Source organism: Mytilus galloprovincialis, chromosome 12 (assembly GCF_965363235.1).
Source record: "Mytilus galloprovincialis chromosome 12, xbMytGall1.hap1.1, whole genome shotgun sequence".
Taxonomy (NCBI): Eukaryota; Metazoa; Mollusca; class Bivalvia; order Mytilida; family Mytilidae; genus Mytilus; species Mytilus galloprovincialis.
In genome coordinates, this window is record NC_134849.1 from 14,039,009 (window position 1) to 14,058,768 (window position 19,760).

General features: G+C 34.4%; 1 protein-coding gene across 3 annotated transcripts in view; it reads left to right on the forward strand.

Moving 5' to 3' along the window:
• The window catches only part of LOC143055494 (VWFA and cache domain-containing protein 1-like), a 48,241-nt gene extending 28,748 nt beyond the window's left edge, over positions 1-19,493 (forward strand). For 2 of the 3 annotated variants that reach the window (XM_076228644.1, XM_076228645.1), the window contains 8 exons: positions 175-288; positions 7,752-7,854; positions 8,076-8,171; positions 11,699-11,824; positions 12,790-12,899; positions 13,176-13,301; positions 14,368-14,510; positions 16,978-19,493. In XM_076228644.1, coding sequence (XP_076084759.1) covers positions 175-288; positions 7,752-7,854; positions 8,076-8,171; positions 11,699-11,824; positions 12,790-12,899; positions 13,176-13,301; positions 14,368-14,510; positions 16,978-17,390 — 1,231 coding nt within the window. In that variant the 3' untranslated portion in view covers positions 17,391-19,493. The remainder of the gene's footprint in view (positions 1-174; positions 289-7,751; positions 7,855-8,075; positions 8,172-11,698; positions 11,825-12,789; positions 12,900-13,175; positions 13,302-14,367; positions 14,511-16,977) is intronic. The other variant, XM_076228646.1, reaches the window with a different exon arrangement.
• The last annotated feature ends 267 nt before the right edge of the window (positions 19,494-19,760 follow it).

The following is a 19,760-nucleotide window of genomic DNA, read 5'->3' on the forward strand; positions in this document are numbered from 1 at the left end:
AGTCCATCAGTTAGTCGTTTTGTCAATTGAATTTGTCCGTTAGTTGATCGGTAGGTAGCTCAGTAGGTCGGTACTATTGTCTATAAACTATTATTAAAATAAGGAGACATGGTATGATTACCAATGAATCATTTATGTGTACTACAATGTTAATTACATATTTATTCTTTATAGTGGATCAACATCTGGTCAGACTGTAGCAGTGATTGGGACAGATTTTACAATCAACTATTTTTATCAGATGATGCAGAACACTTACTCAGATTGTCAAAATACACAACAGTACAGGTAGGTCAAAATATATGTCAGTACCGGTAATTTAGAAATACGCTTAATCTACAAAACACTCATCGGTGTGTGGCCGCTCTCAAATAAAAAAAGGATTTTAAAGTACAAAGTTAAAGAGTATTGAGGACCTAAATATGCGATAAGGTTGTAACAAATACGGTGGTCAGGCCTTCAGCTGTTGTCTGCTCTATGGGTGGGTTGTTGTCTCTTTGACACATTCCCCATTTCCATTCTCAATTTTAGCTAAGGTAATCAATTAGAAGGGGGTAGAACATTTGAGTATTTGGAAACGTTCAATTTTTTTTAACAGTAAATTTAATCTTGACCATATCAATCACAATTCATTCCAACACAGTGCTCAGTTGTTGTAAATAACCTAAGTATCATTGATACTTCAGGATTGCTATTGTGGAATATCCTAGGTCATCTTGAATATTGTTGCTAAAACTCATGTATTGATAAATAAACTTCATCCTTTAAGGTTAAGAGGCTTTTTTGCAGATATATCAAAATGATTGTATCTTGTTATTGTATCTTGATTTAAAAAAAGTTTGTTATGGATAATCTCCCTTTTTAGCTCACCTGGCCCGAAGGGCCAAGTGAGCTTTTCTCACCACTTGGCGTCCGTCGTCCGTCGTCGTCGTCCGTCGTCGTCCGTCGTCGTCGTCATCGTTAACAATTTACATTTTGAACTTCTTCTAGAGAACCACTGAATGGAATGGAACCAAACATGGCATAAATGTTCCTTATGAGGTGCTGACCAAGTGTTGTTACTTTGTAGCCGATCCATCATCCAAGATGGCCGCCAGCGGGGGACTTAGTTTAACATAGGACCCTATGGGAAATGCATACAAATGACTTCTTTTAGAGAACCACTGAATGGAATGAAACCAAACATGGCATGAATGTTCCTTATGAGGTACTGACCAAGTGTTGTTACTTTGTTGCCGATCCATCATCCAAGATGGCTGCTAGCCGGGGACTTAGTTTAACATAGGACCCTATGGGAAATGCATACAAATGACTTCTTTTAGAGAACCACTGAATTGAATGAAACCAAACATGGCATGAATGTTCCTTATGAGGTGCTGACCAAGTGTTGTTACTTTGTTGCCGATCCATCATCCAAGATGGCCGCCAGCGGGGGACTTAGTTTAACATAGGACCCTATGGGAAATGCATACAAATGACTTCCTCTAGAGAACCACTGAATGGAATGAAACCAAACATGGCATGAATGTTCCTTATGAGGTGCTGACCAAGTGTTGTTACTTTGTTGCCGATCCATCATCCAAGATGGCCGCCAGCCGGGAACTTAGTTTAACATAGGACCCTATGGGAAATGCATACAAATGACTTCTTTTAGAGAACCACTGAATGGAATAAAACCAAACATAGCATGAATGTTCCTTATGGGGTGCTGACCAAGTGTTGTTACTTTGTAGCCGATCCATCATCCAAGATGGCGGCCAGCGGGGGACTTAGTTTAACATAGGACCCTATGGGAAATGCATACAAATGACTTCTTCTAGAGAACCACTAAATGGAATGAAACCAAACATAGCATGAATGTTCCTTATGGAGTGCTGACCAAGTGTTGTTACTTTGTAGCCGATCCATCATTCAAGATGGCCGCCAGCGGGGGACTTAGTTTAACATAGGACCCTATGGGAAATGCATACAAATGACTTCTTCTAGAGAACCACTAAATGGAATGAAACCAAACATAGCATGAATGTTCCTTATGGAGCGCTGACCAAGTGTTGTTACTTTGTAGCCAATCCATCATCAAAGATGGCCGCCAGCGGGGGACTTAGTTTAACATAGGACCCTATGGGAAATGCATACAAATGACTTCTTTTAGAGAACCACTGAATGGAATGAAATCAAACATGGCATGAATGTTCCTAATGTGGTGCTGACCAAGTGTTGTTACTTTGTAGCCGATCCATTATCCAAGATGGACGCCAGCGGGGGACTTAGTTTAACATAGGACCCTATGGGAAATGCATACAAATGACTTCTTTTAGAGAACAACTGAATGGAATGAAACAAAACATTGCATGAATGTTCCTTATGCCGTGCTGACAATGTGTTGTTACTTTGTAGCCCATCCATCATCCAAGATGGCCGCCAGCATGGGACTTAGTTTAACATAGGACCCTATGGGAAATGCATACAAATGACTTCTTTTAGAGAACCACTGAATGGAATGAAATCAAACATGGCATGAATGTTCCTAATGTGGTGCTGACCAAGTGTTGTTACTTTGTAGCCGATCCATTATTCAAGATGGCCGCCAGCAGGGACTTAGTTTAACATAGGACCCTATTGGAAATGCATACAAATGACTTCTTTTAGAGAACCACTGAATGGAATAAAACTAAACATTGCATGAATGTTCCTTATGAGGTGCTGACCAAGTATTTTTACTTTGTAGCAGATCCATCATCCAAGATGGCCGCCAGCAGGGGACTTAGTTTAACATAGGACCCTATGGGAAATGCATACAAATGACTTCTTTTAGAGAACCACTGAATGGAATAAAACCAAACATGGCATGAATGTTCCTTATGAGGTGCTGACCAAGTGTTGTTACTTTGTAGCCGATCCGCCATCCAATATGGCCGCCAGTGGGGGACTTTTGAATGAAATTATATATAAACATGTTCCTTTCCTTATCAATGAGGTTGTGTTGTCACTTTTAGCCAAATTTTATATTTTTTCATATGATTTCAAAAACCCAAGTAGAATCAGGTGAGCGATACAGGCTCTTGAGAGCCTCTAGTTTCTGTTTAAAATGAATTTTGCAGTGACTTTTCCTGAAAAAAAATTTGTGAAAAATCTTTAATCTTATTATAATAATTAAAATTGATTGTAAGTTATACTGAAATGTGTATTACTTACAAGTTGTTATAATCTGATTGAATTTTGTGAAAATATCCACTGCTATTTGTGTAGGATTCAGCCTTTGCAAGGGCTGTATAGCCATGTAGTCAAGAGGGTTACGTAATGCCTTACTGTCAGGCGTCAAAGGGCCATTTTCGGCTACTTTTATCATCAAATTGATTAAAATTTTACAGTGATTTGTCAAAATATTCTTATCATGATTCGTTAGAGGTCTCAAATGATTATCGTTTCCATTATTTTTGTCAAAAAATTAATGTGTTTCTTCAAAATCATTCCATTTTTAGCTCACCTGGCCCGAAGGTCGTCGTTAACTTTTACAAAAATCTTCTCCTCTGAAACTACTGGGCCAAATTGAACTAAACTTGGCCACAATCATCATTGGGGTATCTAGTTTAAAAAATGTGTGGCGTGACCCGGTCAACCAACCCAGATGGCCGCCACGGCTAAAAATAGAACATAGGGGTAAAATGCAGTTTTTGGCTTATAACTCAAAAACCAAAGCATTTAGAGGAAATCTGACAGGGGGTAATATGTTTATCAGGTCAAGATCTATCTGCCCTGAAATTGTCAGATGAATCGGTCAACCCGTTGTTGGGTTACTGCCCCTGATTTGGTCATTTTGAGGAAATTTTGCTGTTTTTGGTTATTATCTTGAATATTATTATAGATAGAGATAAACTGTAAACAGCAATAATGTTCGGCAAAGTTAGATTTACAAATAAGTCAACATGACCAAAATGGTAAGTTGACCCCTTTAGGAGTTATTGCCCTTTATAGTCAATTTTTAACCATTTTTCATAAATATAAGTAATCTTTTACAAAAATCTTCTCCTCTGAAACTACTGGGCCAAATTAATCCAAACTTGGCCACAATCATCTTTGGGGTATCTAGTTTAAAAAATGTGTGGCGTGACCCGGTCAACCAACCCAGATGGCCGCCACGGCTAAAAATAGAACATAGGGGTAAAATGCAGTTTTTGGCTTATAACTCAAAAACCAAAGCATTTAGAGGAAATCTGACAGGGGGTAAATATGTTTATCAGGTCAAGATCTATCTGCCCTGAAATTTTCAGATGAATCGGTCAACCCGTTGTTGGGTTACTGCCCCTGAATTGGTCATTTTGAGGAAATTTTGCTGTTTTTGGTTATTATCTTGAATATTATTATAGATAGAGATAAACTGTAAACAGCAATAATGTTCGGCAAAGTTAGATTTACAAATAAGTCAACATGACCGAAATGGTCAGTTGACCCCTTTAGGAGTTATTGCCCTTTATAGTCAATTTTTAACCATTTTTCATAAATACATGTATAAGTAATCTTTTACAAAAATCTTCTCCTCTGAAACTACTGGGCCAAATTAATCCAAACTTGGCCACAATCATCTTTGGGGTATCTAGTTTAAAAAATGTGTGGCGTGACCCGGTCAACCAACCAAGATGGCCGCAAGAGCTTAAAATAGAACATAGGGGTAAAATGCAGTTTTTGGCTTATAACTCAAAAACCAAAACATTTAGAGGAAATCTGACAGGAGTAAAAATGTTTATCAGGTCAAGATCTATCTGCCCTGAAATTTTCAGATGAATCGGTCAACCTGTTGTTGGGTTGCTGCCCCTGAATTGGTAATTTTGAGGAAATTTTGCTGTTTTTAGCTCACCTGGCCCAAAGGGCCAAGTGAGCTTTTCTCAGCACTTGGCGTCCGGCGTCCGTCGTCCGTCGTCTGTCGTCCGTCGTCTGGCGTCGTTAACTTTTACAAAAATCTTCTCCTCTGAAACTACTGGGCCAAATTTAACCAAACTTGGCCACAATCATCATTGGGGTATCTAGTTTAAAAAATGTGTCTGGTGACCCGGTCAACCAACCAAGATGGCCGCCATGGCTAAAAATAGAACATAGGGGTAAAATGCAGTTTTTGGCTTATAACTCAAAAACCAAAGCATTTAGAGCAAATCTGACATGGGGTAAAATTGTTCATCAGGTCAAGATCTATCTGCCCTGAAATTTTCAGATGAATCGGACAACCCGTTGTTGGGTTGCTGCCCCTGAATTGGTAATTTTAAGGAAATTTTACTGTTTTTGGTTATTATCTTGAATATTATTATAGATAGAGATAAACTGTAAACAGCAATAATGTTCAGCAAAGTAAGATTTACAAATAAGTCAACCTGACCCAAATGGTCAGTTGACCCCTTTAGGAGTTATTGCCCTTTATAGTCAATTTTTAACCATTTTTCATAAATCTAAGTAATCTTTTACAAAAATCTTCTCCTCTGAAACTACTGGGCCAAATTAATTCAAACTTCGCCACAATCATCTTTGGGGTATCTAGTTTAAAAAATGTGTGGCGTGACCCGGTCAACCAACCAAGATGGCCGCCACGGCTAAAAATAGAACATAGGGGTAAAATGCAGTTTTTGGCTTATAACTCAAAAACCAAAGCATTTAGAGCAAATCTGATGTGGGGTAAAAATGTTTATCAGGTCAAGATCTATCTGCCCTGAAATTTTCAGATGAATCGGTCAACCTGTTGTTGGGTTGCTGCCCCTGAATTGGTAATTTTGAGGAAATTTTGCCGTTTTTGGTTATTATCTTGAATATTATTATAGATAGAGATAAACTGTAAACAGCAATAATGTTCAGCAAAGTAAGATTTACAAATAAGTCAACATGACGGAAATGGTCAGTTGACCCCTTTAGGAGTTATTGCCCTTTATAGTCAATTTTTAACCATTTTTCGTAAATCTTAGTTATCTTTTACAAAAATCTTCTCCTCTGAAACTACTGGGCCAAATTAATTCAAACTTGGCCACAATCATCTTTGAGGTACCTTGTTTGAAAAATGTGTCCGATGACCTGGCCAACCAACCAAGATGGCCACCACGGCTAAAAATAGAACAGGGGTAAAATGTAGTTTTTTGCTTACAACTCTGAAACCAAATCATTTAGAGGAAATCTGACAAGGAGTTTAATTGTTAATCAAGTCAATATATATCTGCCCTGAAATATTCAAATGAATTGGACAACCTGTTGTTGGGTTGCTGCCCTCCAATTGGTAATTTTTAAAGAAATTTTGCTGTTTTTGGTTATTATCTTGAATACTATTATAGATAGCGATAAACTGTAAACAGCGATAATGTTCATCAAAGTAAGATCTACAAATAAGTCCACATGACCTAAATGGTCAATTGACCCCTTAAGGAGTTATTGCCCTTTATAGTCAATTTTTAACAATTTTCATTAATTTGGTAAATTTATGTAAATTTTTACCAAATATTTTTCTCTGTTACTAATGGGCAAAGTTCATTATAGATATAATTGTAAGAAGCAAGAATGTTCAGTAAAGTAAGAACTTCAAACACATCACCATCACCAAAATACAATTTTGTCATGAATCCATTTGTGTCCTTTGTTAAATATGCACATAGACCAAGGTGAGCGACACAGGCTCTTTAGAGCCTCTAGTTGGTTATTATCTTGAATATTATTATAGATAGAGATAAACTGTAAACAGCAATAATGTTCATCAAAGTAAGATTTACAAATAAGTCAACATGACGGAAATGGTCAGTTGACCCCTTTAGGAGTTATTGCCCTTTATAGTCAATCTTTAACCATTTTTCGTAAATCTTAGTTATCTTTTACAAAAATCTTCTCCTCTGAAACTACTGGGCCAAATTAATTCAAACTTGGCCACAATCATCTTTGAGGTACCTTGTTTGAAAAATGTGTCCGATGACCTGGCCATCCAACCAAGATGGCCACCACGGCTAAAAATAGAACAGGGGTAAAATGTAGTTTTTTGCTTATAACTCTGAAACCCAAATCATTTAGAGGAAATCTGACAAGGAGTTAAATTGTTAATCAAGTCAATATATATCTGCCCTGAAATATTCAAATGAATTGGACAACCGGTTGTTGGGTTGCTGCCCTCCAATTGGTAATTTTTAAAGAAATTTTGCTGTTTTTGGTTATTATCTTGAATACTATTATAGATAGCGATAAACTGTAAACAGCGATAGTGTTCATCAAAGTAAGATCTACAAATAAGTCCACATGACCTAAATGGTCAATTGACCCCTTAAGGAGTTATTGCCCTTTATAGTCAATTTTTAACAATTTTCATTAATTTGGTAAATTTTATGTAAATTTTTACCAAATATTTTTCTCTGTTACTAATGGGCAAAGTTCATTATAGATATAATTGTAAGAAGCAAGAATGTTCAGTAAAGTAAGAACTTCAAACACATCACCATCACCAAAATACAATTTTGTCATGAATCCATTTGTGTCCTTTGTTTAATATGCACATAGACCAAGGTGAGCGACACAGGCTCTTTAGAGCCTCTAGTTTTATTGTCTAAAAGAAAATGCATATTTATCGTCATGCACCAAAAATTAACTGTTAACGTCATTTGGAAAGAATTTTTACTGGTATTTGTCATGAACTTACCCCCATCACCACCCTCAGTGAAGGTCGTTAAAAACTTCCATCATCATTGAAGAAGATAGCTGTGGTTATTCAAATTATATCATGATCTTATTTTACTTTTCAGTTGTTTTATAATAGACAGCAGTGGTTATATTGTTATACATGAAGACTTTGCTAATCCTGATTCTACCTCACCCCAAATAGAAAATGTTCATGTAATTTACAAGGTAAGCTAATAAGAATAGATTAACAATTTCAGTCACAGAAAGAAGATGCTAAAAAGTGGCACATTCTAAAAAGAAAATAGCTTTGTAACGTTTGTAAACAAGAAGTTAAAATTGTTTGGGTTATTGGGGATAATTTTGAAATTGAATTAGTTTACCTGATATTGAAGTCTCTATTTAAAATATATATGTATGATTGATTTACTAGTTTATTTTATTTGCAGGAAAGTGCAATAGCTGAAGACTTAATAAACCAGAATATGATGAATAAAGCATCATGTATTGATTTTGAAACTATCAAGGAGCAGTTTACATACAGGGTAAAATTTTTGTACATAAGTATAATTACATAAGATGTATGTTTCATTATAATACATTATTTTGATTGGCTAATGGCAATCTCGTGATATTCCTTAAACAATTGCATTACACAATGCATCTTACACATTCATGATGACACCAGGTCCCACAATAAAGTGCTCAGGTAAATTAAATAAATAATCTTGATAAAAGTCGTGTTTTCATGTTCCTAGCTAAATAATGTAATTGAAATATGTCATTTACGGGGAGATAACTCTTTTATTAAAAAAAATATACTGGAATGATAGGAAAATTTTCAATTTTTACTTCAAGCAAGAAAACATGTTTGGTGACACCATTTTTTCTTTTTATTTTCTTAAAACATATTATAAAACCTATCTTGCTCCGAATTTATTTAAAAATTCTATATCGTAGAATTTTTTTTATACACAAAATTTAGTTTTTTCATGAACAATCTAACCAAATTTAGGCAATTTGCAACGACTAGTAGCTTGGATAATAGCTCGGTGACCGATCCTTTTTATTATACTTTTGAAAGAAACAGTGAAATCTTCATTTTGGCAAAGTTTAAGAAAATTCTGTCTCAAGAAATATATACCTATGATCTACCTTAAGCAGAAAAAAAACACAGTTTTTGCAATTAAACCAGGAGTTAAGAAATAAATAAGAAAAAAGGACATAAATTTCTATGTGACAGCAACCTATCAACAAGACTTCAGAAGATCACCATACATTGACATTTCTACATACTGTAAATTCAGAAATTATTGTGTGCATTCATTAATACAATTTTATCATTTTTGACTAAAATGCAATTTTAATTTTTGTGATATTTAGAAAACTCCTGTTCAATTCATATAAAAAAATTCAAGATGCAAGTTTAAATTATTGGGATTATAACCCTGTCACAATTTTTGCAATAATAAAAACATTGCATTAATTTCTGAATTTACAGTAGTATGTCCAGCTGTAGATTTTTAAATTAGAATCCTTAATATATATACAAAAAACAAATAAACAGATTAACCATGCTGCTGGAAAAAGGTTGTTGAAGGACGTTGACCTATAGTTTGTTAATTTCTATATCATTTGTTCTCTTGTGGAGAGTTGTCCAGTTGGCAATCATACCACATCTTCTTTTTTTATCTCACCTGGCCTGAAGGTCCAAGTGAGCTTTCTTATCACTTTGCGTCCGTCATCGTTGTTAACTTTTACAAAAATCTTCTCCTCTGAAACCACTGGGCCAAATGAAACCAAACTTGGCCACAATCATCATTTGGATATCTAGTTTTAAAAATGTGTCCAGTGACCCGGCCAGCCCACCAAGATGGCTGCCATGGCTAAAAATAGAACATAGGGGTAAAATGCAGTTTTTGGCTTATAACTAAAAAACCAAAGCATTTATAGCAAATCTGACAAGTGTAAAATTGTTTATCAGGTCAAGATCTATCTGCCCTGAAATTTTCAGATGATTTTGTGTTGGGTTGCTGCCCCTGAATTGGTAATTTTAAGGAAATTTTGCTGTTTTTAGTTATTATCTTGAATGTTTTTATAGATAGAGATAAACTGTAAACAGCAATAATGTTCAGCAAAGTAAGATCTACAAATAAGTCAACATGACCAAAATGGTCAGTTGAACCCTTAAAGAGTTATTGCCCTTTATAGACAATTTTTAACAATTTTCATCTATTTGGTAAATTTTGGTAAATTTTTACAAAATAATTTCCTTTGTTATTAATGGGCAAAGTATTATAGATAGAGATAATTGTAAGTAGCAAGAACGTTCAGTAAAGTAAGAACTTCAAACACATAATTATCGCCAAAACACAATTTTGTCATGAATCCATCTTTGTCCTTTGTTTAATATGCACATAGACCAAGGTGATCGACACAGGCTCTTAAGAGCCTCTAGTTCGTAAATCTTAGTAATCTTTTACAAAAATCTTCTCATCCGAAACTTCTGGGCCAAATTAATCTAAACTTGGCCACAATCATCTTTGGGGTATCTAGTTTATAAAATGTGTCCGGTTACAACGCCATCCAACCAAGATGGCCGCCACGGCTAAAAATAGAACATAGAGGTTACATGGAGTTTTTGGCTTATAACTCAAAAACCAAAGCATTTAGAGCAAATTTGATGACGTGAAATTGTTTATCAGGTCAAGATCTATCTGCCTTGAAATTTTCAGATGGATCGGACAACTGGTTGTTGGGTTGCTGCTCCTGAATTGGTAATTTTTAGGAAATTTTACTGTTTTTTGTTATTATCTTGAATATTATTATAGATAGAGATAAACTGTAAACAGCAATAATGTACAGCAAAGTAAGACCTAAAAATAAGTCAACATCATCATCATAGACAAAAATGGTCAATTGACCCCCTAAGGAGTTATTGTCCTTTATAGTCAATTTTTAACAATTTTCTTAAAATTTGGAAATTTTTACTAACATTTTCCACTGAAACTACTGGGCCAAGTTCATTTTAGATAGAGATAACTGTAGGCAGCAAGAATGTTCAGCAAATTAAGATGTACAAACACATCACCATCACTAAAACACAATTTTGTCATGAATCCGTCTGCTTCCTTTGTTTAATATTCACATAGACCAAGGTGAGCGACACAGGCTCTTTAGAGCCTCTAGTTTATACTTGCAAATAAATTTAAAGTGACCTGATTGAAGGCATAGAAAATGTGTTATTTAAATAAAAAATATAAAATAAAATACCCATAAGCATATGAAACGAATAATACATCCCGTATGTCTGCCTACGCCTAGACATATCTATCATCAAACCAACTTCTTTGGAGTTTAGTATGGCATTCATTATCACTGAACTAGTATATATATTTGTTTAGGGGCCAGCTGAAGGACGCCTCTGGGTGTGGGAATTTCTCGCTACATTGAAGACCTGTTGGTGACCTTCTGCTGTTGTCTGCTCTATGGTCGGGTTGTTGTCTCTTTGACACATTCCCCATTTCCATTCTCTATATTATTCTGTAAACATGACTTTTATTCACATTTTGGCAACTGAATGTGATTTACAGGATTTACGAATGATATTAATTCTTGCCCAATCTTTTTACTAGGATTTGACTGTTCATTAAATATTTGTTGTTCTCACTTGACACTCAGGCTTTTTTCCCCAATAAAACAATGGCTGCCACAGAATAGCAATTGTGCTGAAAGTGGCATTTAAGGTGGTACCTAACACTATAGGGAGATAACTCTGTAAATTCAGCTAAACGTTTTAATTACTTTGTGTTGTAAAAGGAATATTAAGCTTCTCAATGATCAAAATTGGTGTTTGTCAAACTGCTATATAACCAGGGTAATTTTTCTGACAAAACGGTTGGTTCAAAACTTTTGTAATTTTTATATTTTTGTTAAAGGGTAAAAGTAAATACTTTGACCAAATTTTGTGAAAGGAGCCAAATTAATTTTTGTAAAAGTGTTGGGTACCACCTTAATGAATGAAAAATAATAAATCAAGTAAATTAATTTTATACCGTATGTTTTGTTTCAGGTTGCAACAAATGGTAATGATAGAATGAATACAAATGCTAAATACAAGATAGATCCAGTTCCTAACAGCAATACATTTATTGTTATAAGACAGAGAGTCTACACAACGTCTACAAGGTGTTGTAGTGTAAGTCATTACCAAATGTACAGTAATTAGAATATGTTGTATGATTGTCAATGAAGAGAACCATACCTGCCAAGTTTACAAAATGCCCATGTGGGTTTTGCGTGCAAGATGGCTGCCATACTTCTAAAAAACCTTCAAGGGGGCCTTCAAATTCAGTGTAATGTTGTTTTTTGGCTTCTTCATACTTTTATAATCCTCTATTCATTTTAAAATTAATTGTTTTGTTAAAATTGTGGACATAATTGCTCTTGAAAAATTTCAATTTGGGATCCTCCATGGGGGAAATCCCCCGCAAATAGTGACAGTTGGCAGGTATGGAGAACTATCAAATATTTGTCAAATGACATAGATGTACTGTACAGCCTTCAACAATGAGCAAAAATCAAATACTATACAAGAGAATATTTCTTGGTCAAAGTTAGCGTTCTCATGTCATTTTTATTATAATATTTTAATGAATTGTTGTAAGAAAAAATCATATCATGGAAGCCTTGATTAATTTTGATTAAAAATACTGATCAACTATATTTTGCAGGAGTTAATTATGTCCTTGAAAATATAGAAATTGTGCATTGTAATTGATGCATTTCTACATTTATTGAAAGATAGTAACGAAAAAATGTTAAATCAACAAAAAGAATTTTATTAAATCCTTAACTCTTCTTTATTGAATTTATGTTGCATTTCAATTTATTCAACAAATATTTTGATGGGTTGAAACATCTTTGAACCTTTCAGACTCCAAAATTACTCAACAGAATGACTTCATAATTTTTGGTCAGCTGCGCTCACTTGTAAGTTGTGCGTACGTTTTTTATCTGTTATACTCCTTTTTCTGATAATTTTAATTATGAGTGAGTTTATGATTGGTCCAACAAAATGTGTTTTAATAGCTATAGGCCTAGGATTTATTATCTAAGCAAATTTAATACATCCTATTTTTATCTTATATTTTATTTTTATAGATTTATGGAATATCACCTGATTCCTATAAATGCAGTTCCAGATCATGTGACTGTTTGTGTTATACAGATGCCGATTTTAATTATTGCAACAATGCATACACTTTGTTAGCGTAAGTATACGCAAGAACATAACTAAAGATAGACGCATAGGGAATTTAATAATTTAAGTCAAATGAGATACAGAAAAAATCCAAATAGTACTGTATTTATTGCAGAAAATTTTATAATATTTTAATAGTTTGCTCACATAATATAAGAAAGCTTGAGTGGAGCATTGTTGTCTTCAGACACATACTTATTTTATACCAACAGAGACTGTATTTATATATATTTCTGTATTTAGAAACTCTGATAAATGAATTAGTTTCCTACTGCTTTTTTCACAGTGATGCTGCACAAACATGTAGTCCTAGAGACCCAGAACTACAGACAGAAAATCTGAATGATGCAGAAAAGATTAAAAATCTTCAATTTTGCTTTGATCCAAAATGTTCAACAAGAACACAGAAATTGTAAGTTTTCTTTTAAAATGGCTAATCTTTTGAAGCTTCCTTTACCCTACAGTTATTCCAATAACTATAACTGGTATAATTGGCCATTGGGACAGGATAAAAAGGTGTCATCATACTTTTGTCATTTTGAGGTTTTGAAAGTTATTTAGACTTTTTTATTCATTATAAAATGCAACAGGATTAGAGTTATGTATCTTTGAAATGTAATTATATTGAAAATGTCATTGTTAGGGGTCTCATTATAAAAATAATCATTGCCAATGAGACAACTATATATCCAAAATCAAATAAAGTGTATGTAAGCAATTATAAGAAACAGTACGGCCTTCAACAATGAGAAAACTTGTTACGGTATACATGGTATAGTCATCTTCATTTCTTGTAAGATATTTATTAAAATTTAAAACAGAAAAAACAAATAAGGAGGTTTTTCTTTTTGACAGATCAAATATATGCAATATGCTGGTGACATTTAGAAAGCTGTTCTTTTATCATGTTTGTTTAAAGAAATAAGTCTTGATGATACACAGATGTAAATACTCGCTATTTTAGTATAACCTTTCTCATTTTTTATATAGATTAGACCGTTGGTTTTCCAGTTTGAATGGTTTTACACTAGTAATTTTGGGTCCCTTTAAAGCTTGTTGTTCAGTGTGAGCCAAGGCTTCGTGTTGAAGGCCGTACATTGACCTATAACGAAATAAAATATATAATTTAACTATAATGGTTTACTTTTATAAATTGTTATTTGGATGGAGAGTTGTCTCATTGGCACTCACACCACATCTTCCTATATCTATTAAAAGAATAAATAACATTTCAAAACATGCTTCATTTTTTTGGGCAGCCAACTGTTGTTTTATAAGTCATACTTTTATTTGGTTTGTTTTGATGATATTGGGAAATACTTCCTTGATAAAAATGCAGTATACAGCCTTTATTATTTATCTGTTTTTTATATGTTTTATTTAATGTTAATTCATGACAGAAAAATCCAAACACTTTCAAACAGTGTATTAACTTGAAGTGTTAGTGACATTAAATGTTATTTTACTACTCCCTCTAGGGATTGTTTTGGAGTGGCAGGGTGCAGTTGGTGTGTCAGGGATTCTAATGACAAGGAACTACAACAGCCATATTGTGCCTTACAGAGTGTCTGTTACTTTGGACAAGTTGGATCTAAAGACCCATATAAAAATTGTGTTGGAGGTAATGTCATAGTTATTGTTAAAACGAATGATTACCTCCATGATTTTTAGATCCTACAAATTCAAATTTCTTCTCATTTATTGATTTCACTTCAGTTTAATGTAAGTTTATTTTTAGCTCACCTGGCCTAAAAGGCCATGTGAGCTTTTCTCATCACTTGGCGTCCGTCGTCGTCGTCGTCGTCTGTCGTCGTTAACAATTTTTCAAACATCTTCTCCTCTGAAACTACTGAATGGATTTGAATGAAACTTAAAATGATTGTTCCTTAGATTATCCTGCACAAAGTGTGTGCTTCGATTTTTGATCCGTCAAAAAACATGGCCGCCGTTACTTAAAATAGAACATAGGGGTCAAATGCAGTTTTTGGCTTATATCTCAAAAACGAAAGCATTTAGAGCAAATCTGACATGGGGTAAAAATGTTCATTAGGTCAAGATCTATCAGCCCAGAAATTTTCAGATGAATCAAACAAACCATTGTTGGGTTGCTGCCACTTAATTGGTAATTTTAAGGAAATTTTGCAGTTTTTGGTCATTATCTTGAATATTATTATAGATGAAGATAAACTGTAAACAGCAAAAATGATCAGCAAAGTAAGATCTATAAATAGGTTAATATGACCAAAATTGTCAATTGACCCCTTAAGGGGTAAATGTCCTTTAATGACAATTTTTCACAATTTGTTCATCATATTTGCTAACTTTAAAAAATCTTCTCCTCTGAAACTACTGAATGGATTTGAATGAAACTTAGCATGATAGTTCCTTAGATTATCCTGCACAAAGTGTGTGCTTCGATTTTTGATCCGTCAAAAAACATGGCCGCCCTTACTTTAAATAGAACATAGGGGTCAAATGCAGTTTTTGGCTTATATCTCAAAAACGAAAGCATTTAGAGCAAATCTGACATGGGGTCAAATGTTCATTAGGTCAAGATCTATCAGCCCTGAAATTTTCAGACGAATCAAACAAACCATTGTTGGGTTGCTGCCACTTAATTGGTAATTTTAAGGAAATTTTGCAGTTTTTGGTCATTATCTTGAATATCATTATAGATAAAGATAAACTGTAAGCAGCAAAAATGATCAGCAAAGTAAGATCTACAAATAAGTTAAATATGACCAAAATTGTCAATTGACCCCTTAAGGGGTTATTGTCCTTTAATGACAATTTTTTCACAATTTGTTTTTTGGTCTCATTTTCTTTATTTATAAACAGTAAGTCATATATATTTGTAATATTGAAGAATTGTTAGCTGTACATGTTTGCCTGGCATGGTTCAATATGTTCAATAAGGCATTGTTTACCAGGTGAGCGATTCAGGCTCTTGAGAGCCTCTTGTTTTTGTTTGTTATTACTGTTCCATCAGTCCCAAGCTAACACATTGCCTTTATGTGGCCTTTTTGTGTTTAGGCCATGTAAAGCAAACACAAATCAGACAACCAATCAGATCCAAGCAAACAAGAGTTTATTGTGTAAGTAATATGCATTATTATACCCCACGCAACGAAGTTGCGGAGGGTATAATGTTTTTGACCCGTCCGTCCGTCCGTCCGTCAGTCCGTACGTCAGTCCGTCCGTCCATCAGTCCTTTTTTTTCTAGGAGTTACGCCCCTTTGAACTTATTTACTTTAATGTACTACTGCAACAGTTTGTCATCGCAACTCCTCTCAAACCACACAACAGAATTTCACGAAATCTTTTTATATGAAAAGGACATATTATGTAGTTGTGCATATCGACAGGAAATTACAATTCAATTTTATTTCTAGGAGTTACGCCCCTTTGAACTTATTTGCTTCAATGTACTACTGCAACAGTTTGTCATCTCAACTCCTCTGAAACTACATAACAGAATTTCATGAAACCTTTTCAGATAATAAGGACATACTATGTAGATGTGCATATCGACAGGAAATCACGATTCAATTTTTTTTCTAGGAGTTACGCCTCTTTGAACTTATTTGCTTTAAGGTACTACTTCAACAGTTTGTCATCTCAACTATTCTGAAACCACAGAACAGAATTTCATGAAATTTTGTAGATAATAAGGACATACTACGTAGATGTGCATATCAACAGGAAATTATGATTCAATTTTTTTTCTAGGAGTTATGCCCCTTTGAACTTATTTGCTTCAATGTACTTCTGCAACAGTTTGTCATCTCAACTCCTCTGAAAACACACAACAGAATTTCATGAAATTTTGTAGATAATAAGGACATACTATGTAGATGTGTATATTGACAGGAAATTATTATTCAGTATTTTTTCTTATACAATTTTTTTTTCTTATACTTATTTAATTTCTCCAATGACAATGTTGGGACGTGGGGTATGTGAGCGTGCTCACTAAGGTTCTTTAATTCAATATGTTATATGAAAAAATGTACACATTTAACACCAAAATTTATATTAATGTCTACAGAAAAGCAGGGCCATTGATTCTTATTATATTATATTTTTAGATAACTGTAACACTGAAGAAGAAGGAGGTATTGGTGGTGGAGCTATAGCTGGTATTGTCATTGGGTTATTAGCTGTTGTCATCATAGCCTTTTGTGTCATTAGACATATCAGAGCCAAGTCCAGTAATTCATCATCAAATGGAAGATCGTCTTTCTCAACAGAAACAACATCCACACAACGAACAAATTCTCATGACAATCCAGCATTTAGACCACAAAATCAAAATTTTTCATTAAGACCCTCATTTCAGCAGCAATCATCAATTAATAATCAGGATCATCTCATGTTTTATCCTCAAAATCAAAGTGCTGAGTACACTGTTCCCACAGCCCCTACAGAACAACCTCCATCATATCATTCAGTAGTTTCTAACGGTAATCAGCCACAGCATGGTTATCCATTATCCAAATAATTCCTATTTTGGAATGGAAAATAGATCAAATATGTAATAAATGATATAATTTGTATCATTGAACATAAATAATGTATTAAGTACTGTAGAACATTCATTTTTTTCGTGGGTTAATATTTTTTTGTTTTGTCTCTCTATAATATTTCATGGAGATTTCATTTCTTGAATTCCTTAAATGTAACTGGTATTATATGGAGGTTAAATTTTCATGTTTTTTAAAATTTCGTGTATATATATTCTTTCCACGAATAAATAAATAAACGAAATTAAATCCTCTACCAAAATTTTTGCTTTTACAGTACCTATATTTTTTAATTAATATAGTCACAAATATTGGCATACTGTACAATTAGCATCTTTTGATGTTTGGTTGTGGTTTATCCTTGGGTTGTTATTTAATTGAATAATGACATATCTCTATTAATCAAGAAAAAAAGTGTACACAGATTTCACTGAACATGTGACTAAGGAGTGATCAGATTAACAGAAGAATCTCAATTTATACATACAATAACATATCGTATAGCTGGTTATTGTCAGTAGAACAAAATTGCCAAATTATATTCTGCCAATTTAAAAGTTCACATGCAAAGGTATTGATAAAAGTTTGTTGATAATAACCGCTATAATATTTTATTAAATTGAGAATGGAAATTGGGAATGTGTCTGAGAGACAACAACCCGACCATACAGCAGAAGGTCACCAACAGGTCTTCAATGTAGCAAGAAATTCCTGCACCTGGAGGTGTCCTTCAGCTGGCCACTAAACAAATATATACTAGTTCAGTGATAATGAACTCTTGAATACCTTCTTCAACGAAAATCACGAAATTTTACACCTGTGAAAATAACCAGCTATATGGTATTACTCTATTCCTATTTGAAACAAGTTTTAATTTATATTTATACACAATGACAGATTTTTATTTCATTTTCAAAAAGAGTTATATATATTTTATACAAATGTAAATTGTTGATTTATAAAATGTAATGTTAGATTAAACTATGAGATAGTTACATGTTATTGTCAGCTGATATTATCATTATTATTGTTATTAATGTTTTTTTTAGCTCACCTGGCCCGAAGGGCCAAGTGAGCTCTTCTCATCACTTGGCGTCCGTCGTCCGTCACCGTCGTCGTCGTCGTTAACTTTTTACATTTTGAACTTCTTCTAGAGAACCACTGAATGGAATGAAACCAAACATGGCATGAATGTTCCTTATGAGGTTCTGACCAAGTGTTGCTACTTTGTAGCCGATCCATCATCCAAGATGGCCGCCAGCAGGGGACTTAGTTTAACATAGGATCTATGGGAAATGCATACAAATGACTTCTTTTAGAGAACCACTGAATGGAATGAAACCAAACATGGCATGAATGTTTCTTATGAGGTGCTGACCAAGTGTTGTTACTTTGTAGCCGATCCATCATCCAAGATGGCCGCCAGGGGGGGACTTAGTTTAACATAGGATCTATGGGAAATGCATACAAATGACTTCTTTTAGAGAACCACTGAATGGAATGAAACCAAACATGGCATGAATGTTCCTTATGAGGTTCTGACCAAGTGTTGTTACTTTGTAGCCGATCGATCATCCAAGATGTCCCCCAGTGGGGGACTTAGTTTAACATAGACCCTATGGGAAATGCATACAAATGACTTCTTTTAGAGAACCACTGAATGGAATGAAACCAAACATGGCATGAATGTTTCTTATGAGGTGCTGACCAAGTGTTGTTACTTTGTAGCCGATCCATCATCCAAGATGGCCGCCAGGGGGGGACTTAGTTTAACATAGGACCCTACGGGAAATACATACAAATGTTTTCTTTAAGTGAAACACTAATTGGAATGAAACAAATCATAGCATGAATGTTCTTGATGAGATACTGACCAAGTGTTGTTACTTTGTCGCCATTGCAACATCCAAGATGGGTACCAGTGGGGACTCAGTTTAACATAGGACCCTATGGGAAATGCATACAAAAGTCTTCTTCTAAAGAACCCCTGAATTGAATGAAATCAAACATAGCATGAATGTTCCTTTCCTTATGAGGTGCTGGCCAAGTGTTGAGTGTTGCTACTGTAAGCCAAATTTCATATTTTTAGCTCACCTGGCCGAAAGGCCAAGTGAGCTTTTCTCATCACTTGGCGTCCGGCGTCCGTCATCGTCCATCGTCCGTCGTCTGTCGTCCTGCGTTAACTTTTACAAAAATCTTCTCCTCTGAAACTACTGGGCCAAATTTAACCAAACTTGGCCACAATCATCATTGGGGTATCTAGTTTAAAAAATGTGTCCGGTGACCGGGCCAACCAACCAAGATGGCCGCCATGGCTAAAAATAGAACATAGGGGTAAAATGCAGTTT